At 37.7% G+C, this 10,707-nt stretch overlaps 1 protein-coding gene across 3 annotated transcripts in view; it reads right to left on the bottom strand.

Moving 5' to 3' along the window:
• Positions 1-1,417: 1,417 nt before the first annotated feature.
• Positions 1,418-10,707, bottom strand: part of EPS8 (EGFR pathway substrate 8, signaling adaptor) — a 124,658-nt gene continuing 115,368 nt past the window's right edge. For all 3 annotated transcript variants that reach the window (XM_066549774.1, XM_066549776.1, XM_066549775.1), the window contains exons 20-22: positions 6,824-7,004; positions 5,627-5,756; positions 1,418-2,866 (exon numbers count right to left, since the gene is read on the bottom strand). In XM_066549774.1, the coding sequence (XP_066405871.1) occupies positions 2,753-2,866; positions 5,627-5,756; positions 6,824-7,004 (425 nt within the window). In that variant the 3' untranslated portion in view covers positions 1,418-2,752. The remainder of the gene's footprint in view (positions 2,867-5,626; positions 5,757-6,823; positions 7,005-10,707) is intronic.

Below are 10,707 nucleotides of genomic sequence, written 5' to 3'. Positions count from 1 at the left end.
GCCCTATTTAACATTTGAATTTCTGGATGGTAAGTAAAGTGCTCCACCCAATAATATTGGCTACAAGTGTTCTTTCTGAATTAATTCTGTGTGGTTTCACAGTGGTTTGCTCTCCCCATGGTGTCCCAAGGGAACAAGCAGCCTGAAGAAGTGGGAAGAAGTGCCTTGCTGATGTTGAAAGGTTTGTGCTTTGAAAGCACAGAACTGCTGAGTGAACACAGGCTGCTAAAACTCCCTCCCTCCACCCAGTTAAAAAGGCAGATTGATGGCAGAAAAATAGTAAATTACTCCCACTTATCAAATGTCTAATAAGGCACTGATTTTGGCATTTAAAAAACTGCTTTCTTTCCTTTTCAAAGACATATCACATCCTTCTAAAATATTAGTATTGAAAAAATACTGCTCAAATCCTAGAGAAAACATTTTGAATGAAACACTGCATTTTACTACTAGTTTCGTTTTAAGCATGGAATATTTTGAAGAAAACATTTCATTTTCATTTGAGGAACCCCAAATGAGATCTCCTTCTGATTTCTTATGACTGCCAACAAAATGAAAAGTCAAAAACTGCACAGCAGCATAAGGGTGAAGCTCCCTGCAGTGCTTTAAAGCACCAAGGAAATTCCAGCAAACGGGGAAATATTTGCCTCAACACCATTCAAATTTCCCAGACTGTAACACAGAAATCATGTTGGTTAGTTCAGCAAAGTTTAAAGGGTAAATGCAACTCAAGGAGCACCTGGTTGTTAATTCATTAGTAGTTTAGAAACTGTGAAAAAAAAGACACAACCCAACCCACCAACCCCAAGATGGTTCTGCTTATTCAGTGTGTGGAAGAGGTTTCCTCTTTTCCCCCCAAGTATCTCCTAAGGTTCCTCTGAGCACACTGGCCACGTCCAGACTTGTCTGGCACTTTCTAAACATCAGCTCCACAGAGACCCAGCTCCAAAGAAACCTCCAAACTGTTATGAAGAGACCTCTTTTCTCTCATAGGTTAAATATGAGTTCTCCCTCCAACATCTCAGAGTGACAAACTTCACAAATTCTGGGATGTCCCAGAGCTGTTGCCTCTTTCTGGGAAAAGCAAACCATGTGCTGAATGCTGAAATAAAAACCAGCAGAAAACATCAATATTGGCTTCATATTTTGGTAATTATCAGGGGAGTGGAGGTGCTGGTTACCACCAGAGTGCTTTTTATAGAATCAAACATCCTCCCATGAGAAAAGGCAGTGACTCTAAGTTTTAAATTAGAGTTTCAAACACCTTTTAAAAAGGTTCCTCCTGCTGCACTTACAAGTAATGGGATTTATCACTTCTTGACCTTCCTGAATAAGGCCATGTTTATGCAGACAGGCATAAAGAATATATAGCAAATGTAAAAACATATATGGTCACACAACCAACCACACAGTAGTATTTGCAAGGACATTTACAATAAATGGCACTAACACCTTTATTAATATTTTAATTTTTCATTTGTGAAAAAATGAATAGATTTTTTTTCCCTTGTATGCAGAGGAAAAGCAAACTAATGGCAAAAATCAAGATTACTTTCTTATTTCAATACTGTCTTTGTAGCCACAAAGATACAATAATTTAACAGACAAGAAATACTGTTTATTGCAGACTTTAAGCTGATTCATGTGAAAAAGGCACTATGAAACTTAATCAAACTAGATGATTAAATTTGTCTAAATTAAGTGATATTATATATTATATATAATACATATATTATATATAAAATCACATGACCATGTGAAACAGAACATTTTGTGACAAAAAGCATTGCATCTCCAAAAATAACATTTTCTGTAAGGGATGTTTCTCTTTTCTTTTTTCCCCTGTTTTACCTTCAGGAATCCATTTTTCCAAAAGATTACATTTATAAAGGCAATTACAAAGGCTTTTTGCATGAGGAAAAACTGATATCTGGGATCAACACACAGAGAAGTCTAGATTATACACTGCTCTTCTTGATGGGTTAAGTTACAGACAAAAAAATGCAATTACGTTTTAAAGAAAAATATACTCTGAGTTGTTGCATGGCTACAGCAGATCTCATCACCTCTTTGAGCTGGGTTGTGTTACTATTTTCTAGTTACTCTTTCTTGTGCAATATTATAGTTCATCACAGGTGAAATACGGATAAAATCAATGTACAGAATATTATTTTGCTATAAACAGCATCATTAGTAATAAAACATCTTGGGAGTGATGCAGGAAAGATTCAGTCTGTGTTGGGCTGCTGTTCATTCCCTAAACATTTCCTCCACATTTGCTGGAGTCAACAACTTAAGTAAACATCCTGCAGCCAAATGCCTGACAAGAAAGACTGAGCCAAAAAGGACATAATTGCACACTACAGCAAGAGATGGGATTCAGAATCTTATTATTACTGAAGGGTTCAAGTGCTTTTTTATTGCTGGCTCAGCTTCCCTCAGATGAATCACCAACAAAGACGTGCTCCAATTTATCTGTCATGTTGATTCCATAAAGCCAAGACTCATCTCTGGGTGTAAATGAATTATGTACCAATATTTTCACCTGTCAGGAATCTCCACTGCGTTTCTCACCTGTTCATTTCTCATGATGAGGAGCCAGCAGCAGGTACTTCTGTGGAGACTACTGTAAATTTTCTTTATGTTGGCTACGATTACAATACATTAAGACATTCCCCTTCACTGCTTTCTAAAGCAAAGCTGGATGGTTTAATGCTATGGACAATGGAATTAAAGAAAAGAGGAAACACATTTAGTGGCTGCTTCCTTCATCAAAGGACTCCACACCTGAATCTGTGGCAGCTGCACTGATTTTTTCTTGTCGTCTTCTCATAATTTCTTGCAGTTCTGAACTACCACTGCTAGCCTATAAACAAAAGACAAGAGTTTATTTGTAACAAAGAGTTTGAGAGGTGCTGAAATTCCTCTGCCAGCATTTACTTTGTTTGCAGCTTGCAGCTCCAATAGGAAAGTATTTACACTATCCTTAAATATAGACCAGAAAATAATCTGCAGACTATTAAAAGCATATTTCATCATTGCTGAGCATCTTTAATTCCCACAGAAGGTTCTGGAAGTGTTGGATATTTAGGGGATTCATAAAATATGGCTTCAGTAAAAGCAGAGTTAAAGCTCAATGAGTTTGTTAGGATTCCACACTTAAAAATTGGGGCAATAATATTTAGAAATTAAAAACCCGAAAATAAATCCTTGATGGGTTTAAAAGCTCACACATGCACATGGGATTGCACAGGCAAGATCTAAGTAAGGATTCAGTCTCAAGCTCTCACAGAATTCACCATGAGGCATTTGCAGCTCAGAAACACAGATTTCAAATTTAGAGCACACTCATAGAAATTGGACCATATTATATTATTAGCAACAGTGAAGTATTGTGAGGACAAGTCTTTATTTCACCTTTTAAGAGTGAAAACTAGGTCTGCTGAACCAGCTGCCAACATTGCTTTTTCAACATAAATGAAATTATTAGCAAGGCCAGGACATCTATTCACTAGAGCAGAACTTCCCAAAGTGTGCATGAATAAAACGAGGGGATTATAAACCAAGACCTACTGTACTATCTGGCCATGACATGACCTCCAAAACTTCAAAATCAGCTTCTAAAATCCCTCTGAATAAGGAAGCAGAAACTGGTTTTGAAATTCATGAAAGAAATTCCAGGATTGTTAAGGGGAAAATCCTGCAGTTGATTGTGAACTCTGAAAATGCATCCTAATGCTTTAATAAAATTTCATATAAATTTAGCCCATTATATCCATTAAAATACAGAACCTGGTGCCACAAAGAATGAGACAGTTTCTAAATTAACCACAGTGCTCCTCCTACTTAAAATACCAATGCTCTCCTCTCCCAGAGTGGAAGGGCAAGGCAGGGAGCCTAGAAGGGACTCTGAAATTGAGGGAGAAGATTGATTTGTCTTAATTCTTCTTGTCCTTGCCCTCTGGATTTCAGATACACAAGTGCAGCACCCATTACTGAGTTCATGCATAAAAAAACCATCAGCAGATACCCAACAATGCACTTCATCAGAGATCATGTAAAAATATTTTTCTGAGAATAACTGAGCAGTCCAAGCTGAAAGAATTTGCCTTCCTGATAGCATGAATGACAACAGGACTGATGAGCCTGAAATGCATTATATTATAATATTATTATAGGGAGAGAAAAGATGGTGCAACTTCCTTTGATGACATAATTCAGCAAACAGGCTAAAGCCATCAGAAATTGCATAAATTCTGAAATTCAACCTCAAATAACCAAGACAGAAATAAATATTTCAATTACCTTTTCCCCAACAAAAAAAAAAAAAAAAAACAATGACCTTGCTAGACTCTGAGTAGCTGCTAATTAACTCTTGTAGGGCATTTATTAGACAAGTTTGGAGTTTTGAGTTTCCTGCAGAGTGAGGCCTAATTGGAGCAAGCAGAGTAACAGCATGGAGGGGAAAAGACCAATCCAGTGCATTTCTAGTTTTCAGACCGAATTCCACTGCAAAAGTACTTTAATCTCAGGACACTGAAATAAGATGACTGACATGCAAAACGTTGAAGAATACAAATATATCTTCACTAGGAAATGATGGATTGCCCTGGACTGTAGTAACTTCTATTCCTAAGAGTAAAGGTGAAATATTTCTCCTTTCCTTTAACTGGAAAATAGGGCCTGAAGAAGGGAATAAAGCAATTTTGACAGTGTTAGAAAATTATGCTCTCTGATACACACTGATCATGTAAAAAGTGTAAAATATGCACCATCATAAGCCTGTCTTTAAAAATATTCCTGGTAGTTAATGCTTAAAATCGTTTAAGTGAGACAGTCTCAGTTTAAGGAGAGGAAAATATTTTAAACCTCTTCAAGATTTTCTTCTGAAGAGGATGTGGAGAATATAACTTCTCTGTTGGGTTGATCTCACATCTAGATCATTTCTCCACTTGCCACAGCAAGTTAAAAAGAAAAAAAGTAGCATCTCCAATTTTACTGGTTTAAAATTGGCAAAAATTGCCCTTAGCACAGCTCTGGATACAAGCTTAAGGTGTTTAGGGGATAAAACATTTTTTCTTAAAGCAAAGTGCTGCAGAGCAAGAAGTACTTGATCCTTGGCTCAGAAATTCTGCTAGTGTGTCTGTCCAGTGTGTTTTCCCTTCAGTGCAAGTGCCCCAGTGTTTGACCTGAAAGGCAAACAGCAGTGGGCTCACCCTACCAATTTCTCACACCCTATAAATCAAGTCTCCTGTACAAAGATAAAGCCAAACTCACTTATCACCACCAAAATGGTCAGGAGTATGTGTTTGTCCAAGCACCAGACAAAGCAAGAAGCAGGAAAAGGGGCATTTTACTCCCTTATTGTTTTCCCCAAAGCTTTTTTTGGCTGATTTTGTCTTGCACTCCCGTTACACGACAAAACATCTTAAATCTGAGTGCTATTTCTAATGTTTTTGGACCCCTTCAAAAATGGTGTTTTGATGAATGCTGTCCCAATGAATTAGTACCAAATAACTCAGGTGAAAAGAATGTTTATCAACGTGATGGGAACTAAGAAAAATCCACCTGCCTCACAGAAGGAGTTATTTAATTCTACAGATTAGGTGAGAAGAATTGTCCATACCTCCAAGGCAGATTTCTGTACCGTAATTTGGTTGTAGACTCTTGACCCTTCTGGGCAGACAGTCCTCAGTTCCTCTTTATTGAGGGAGAAAAGCTGAGCTCCTGTCAGCACGCCGAGGCTGTTCACAGTCCTGGGACACAGCAAGGGAGCAAACAGGAAATCAGCAAAACCACACTGGCCAAGGTTGTCTCCATCCCACATTGCGTTGGCTAGGGCTGCTAAATTCAGAGCAAACTTGGTGCAGCAGGACTACTGAAGTCAATTGGGTGTATAAGCAGATCTCTTGTAGAGGCTAAAATATATATACTATATACAGAATCTATACATATAAAATAGAGAGATGTTCTGTAGCTCTGTAACCACACTGACATATATTTTTATATATGTATTAGGTGCACTTATACACACATATATATATGTATATCTATAGATGAATATGTATGTGTTTATAGATAAATATATATGTTTATATATGTATATATGTGTGTATACAAGATGCATATATGTGTATAAACAGATGTATATATATGTGCATATCTATGTGTACATATGCATGTGTATATATATGCCTATATATACATATATGTATGTGTATATGTATATATATGCATGTAAAATATATGTTTCTAGATGAATATATATGTTTATATATGTATATATAGATGTATATGTGTATATATAGATGCATATGTATGTGTATAAAAAGATGTGTATATATGTGTATATATATATGTATATGTATATATGTGTACATAAATATGTATATATAGATATATATGTCTATATATACTTATATGTATGTGTATATGTATATATTTATGTGTATATGTATATATATGCATGTAAAATATGTTTCTTGATGAATATATATGCTTATATATGCATATAAATAGATGTATATATATGCGTATATATACGTGTATATATATGTATCTATGTGTACATATATATGTATATATGCATATATATTTATATATATACATATATGTATGTGTATATGCATATATATATATATATATATGTGTGTGTAAAAACAAATCAATTTTTCTAAGAGTGCACCTGACATCTCTCGATCAAGAAATCATCTTGATTTTCAGGAGGCTGCCTGATTTTAACAAGTGGTTGGACCACATCCTGACAGGAAAACAATTCCTTTTATATTTCAAGAAGTTTTGCTGCACTTGCCCTGGGACTTACACAGGGTTGAATCCTTTGGACTGCAGCCAGGCTTTGACATCCTCAGGGGAGGAGTCGTAGGTGATGTTCACCACGGGGATGTTTGGCCGTGGCACGTGGAATTTCCTCTGGGCAGCGCTCCGGCCGATGGTGAGCCTGTGCACAAGTTCATCCTGCACTTCCTCCATCTGGGATTTCCTGCCTAGAGAGACAGACATCTCACAGAAATTATTCTGTTTTTCAAAGCCAAGTCATTTCTTTTATGTCACTTTAAATCGTCAACTTTTTTTTTAAATTCATTCATTAGATCTGATTGAATTATTACTCTCTTTTCCCCCCATGGAATATTTCAATATTCCCAATCCTCCCTTTGCAAAACAAAGCAAAAATAAACAAAACAAAAAAACCCAGACAGAATTCAACTAAGACCCCAGAGAGGAGAAATGACTGGATGTCACAGAGAGGTGCAGAGCAGTGTGACAGCACCCAAGATGGAGAATAAAATGGGAATGAAGGGTTATTCAATTGTCATAGTCTGCTTTTTTTTTCAAACAGAATTGAGGGTTTAAAAATGAAAACAAGAAAATAATGAGGAAGGTTGTAAGATTGCTCACACTGTGGGAAGGTAGTACTTTCCACAAACAGTTCTTTAGTTGAAAGTTCAACTTTTTAGTGCAAATCAAAATAGGCAAAAGATTTTCACAGCTGCTGACATATATCAACTTATATCTAATGAGCTAATGTAGCAATTTTTGACAGGGTTTTGAGAAATGTGAATTCACTCCAAGCCTGGAGTGGCTGCTTAGCTGAAACATTGTCACACTTTGCATTAAAAAAGGAATAATAAAAACAAGGGGTAGTTGCTCTCACCAAAGACTCAAAAACTGGGCAAGATTTGCTTATTTATTTTTTCATTTTAAACAAAACTGTAAGAATTCATTATCCCCCAGAACCCATTTGCTGTTCATTAGCAGGCAACAAACTGAAATGCTTTTCAGTCATTTCAACAAGATCAATTATAATGACAGTGAGAATTGTTTTAAATGACTATAAAAATTTCTGTGGATAACTTCACAAAAATAGGTAGAATTCAATAAGGTATAAATAACCTTTTGGGTTCATAGAAGATACTGATTTCACAGTTAAACTCTCTGTGCCATAACATTGGAACAAGTATAAAAATCCTCTGACAAACAACTCCAATTATCTCAAAAATTCTCAGGATTTCCTTGCCAAGATATTTTTAGTGATCTTTATTCAACCTTCTCACTTTGATACACAAAGAGTAACTACACCACCCTCTCAATGCACTCAGATGGCAAAACCTATTTCTTTTCTCCCATTACACTGATAGGAACAGATGAAAACAACTCAACTTCAATATGGAAAAAAAAAAACCTGTAAGATAGAAACATTTTTGCCTTTTCTACTTTCCTTTTAAATTCTCTCAAAACCTCTCCAGGGGTTCTCTCAAAACCCTCTCCAGGGATCAATATCTCTAGCCAGTTAAACAAATAAAAACAAGCTTTACCTAGGCCTCTAGGATTATTTCTTTAATCACCAGAGCACAAAGAGAAAAAATGTTGGTTTAACCATTTCCTTTTTTCTTTTACAAAATAGCCTCAGGTTGAAAGTGGAAAAAAGTATCTCTACTATAATATTTGAGGCATTCAGGCCCTGTTGTGTAGGGTTTTCTCCTCTCTGCCCACTCTGAGTGTGAGTCAGAAGCCCAGTGAAACGAGCTCAGTGATTTGTGCAAATCTGACAGGGGTTATACAAGGAAAACCTTCAGGCAGTGTTATCAAATCTTGCACCCGCTGTTTTCCCAAGCAGGAAGAGACACAGAACATTGCTATCTTCCTTCTATTTACACAGATTTTGAAAGACTTATGCTTAATCTAGACCAAGACTGTATCAAGAGACAAATATTTAGCTGTTAGGTAAGAGATCCTTCCCTTTGTTAGATGTGTTATCAGAAATAAGCAGGGTGTGGGGCAGGTTCTGCAGTGTTCTCTGCAGGGTTCAGGTGGGTACTTGGCCAGCAGGTTTCCCACCACCTTTGCAGAGGAACCTATTCTGTGTGGGTTTTGAGGTGCCTGAAACTCATTAACTGGGCTTGGGTGAGCAGGATCTCCTGTGTGTGACCCACAGCCTCTACAGTAACTCTTCACACTCCACACACGCCCTGTACCTGAAGCCAGGATGGTCTTCTCATTTTCCATCTAGAATGGCTAGAGAGGGCCATGGTGGATTCAAGGACACAGCCATGCTATGACAAAGTACTTCCACAGAAATAAAATTATCGTTTTTGTGCATGTGTGTGGGGGAAATCACCCTCACTTTCCACATCTTTTGTAAGTGATTATTTGTCTGCTTTTATTTAAGTAACTCTTTCTTTGGGAAGCAGCAGTGAAGCCTGTTCCTCCAGGCAGGCTGGTCTCCAGTTATGATTTCCAGCCAGACAGTCCATTAGGTGAATATAAGGAAATGTTCCCAGAGCCTTCCTGAGCTCAGAGCTTAGGCAGGAGCTTGTCCTCCACCAGGCAATGTCACCACAGACACCACCACAGGATTATTCCCATCCACTGGGGACAGGGGGCAAAGAAGCCCTTCCCCAGAAAGGATTATGCTCAGTGCCAGTTCCTGGCCTTAGGTGGAAGCAGGATTTGCTGGTAAGGCAGTGAGTATGAAAAGCTGTCAGCTCTTGCACTACAAAAAGCTCATTATTTTTACAGCTATTACTTTAAAAGCTGTAGCAAATGCTTGCCTACATGTTTCAGTTATTTCTAAGCCAAGCAATCACACTGCCTAAAGTGCATTTAGGACAGAAATTACTGACTAAACAAGCTTTTCTAATGCTACCTGCTTTTCAGTCAATACCAGTTAGCAGCCTCAGCATGCCTCAATTGGCATGTTTATAAGGTGGCCTTAATCAGAACTTCTCAAGGAAGCCACACACTGTTGGATGCACATTCCCAAGTTTTTCCAGCTATGGAGGTATGGAATATGTTCCTGTGTCCTCCTGGGACAAGGACACCAAAGTCAGCTCCATGGCCTGCCAGTTGCTGCTGCTTTTACCAAGCCAGGGTGCCCCAGCTATGAAGTAACTCTACAAAACTATTACAACGTGGTTCCTGTGTATCAGCCAGACCTACAAGTGTTCTTGAAGCCCTGAATACATGTTTCAGAATGGTGCAAACGACCTAGAAATATGGATGATCATTAATTGAAGTGTGAAAACAACGTAACTGATTTTACAAGCAATTTAGATTGTAATGTGGCAGCGAGTTCAGGTGGAAAAGCTGCATTAGCCAGCATAACAGCATGGGCATTCCAGTGTTAAAAACACTGACTAGAGATCCCAGACATGGGAAATTTGGGTTAGATGTTAGAAAAAATTTTTTCATGGAAAGAGTGATAAAGTTCTGGAATGGTTCTGCCCAGGGAGGTGGTGGAGTCACCATCCCTGGATGTGTTTAACAAAGCCTGGATGTGGCACTGGGTGCCATGGTCAAGTTGAGGTGTTGGGGCTGGGTTGTACTCAATGATCTTAAAGGTCTCTTCCAACCTGGTCATTCTGGAAATTCTGTGATTTAGGATGGGACAAGTATAAAGTGTTTTTCCCTAATTGCCATTATGGTAATTATAATGAGGGTGGCACTCGGTGCCATGGTTTAGTTGAGGTGGTGTTTGGGCACGGGTTGCACTCGATCTTAAAGGTCTTGAAGGTCTCTTTCAACCTGGTCATTCAGGGAATTCTGTGATTTAGAATGGGACAAGTGTAAAGTGTTTTTCCCTAATTACCATTATAGTAATTATAATGAGGGTCAGAACACATCTATAGCAAACCCGTATTTTAAACATAAGGTTAAAACCAAATTTTTCCACCAAGATTCATCGGAAAC

The sequence above is a fragment of the Molothrus aeneus genome, chromosome 5 (genome assembly GCF_037042795.1).
Source record: "Molothrus aeneus isolate 106 chromosome 5, BPBGC_Maene_1.0, whole genome shotgun sequence".
Classification (NCBI taxonomy): domain Eukaryota; kingdom Metazoa; phylum Chordata; class Aves; order Passeriformes; family Icteridae; genus Molothrus; species Molothrus aeneus.
Note: the sequence above shows the minus strand (reverse complement) of the source record. Positions and strands in the feature narration are given on the sequence as shown.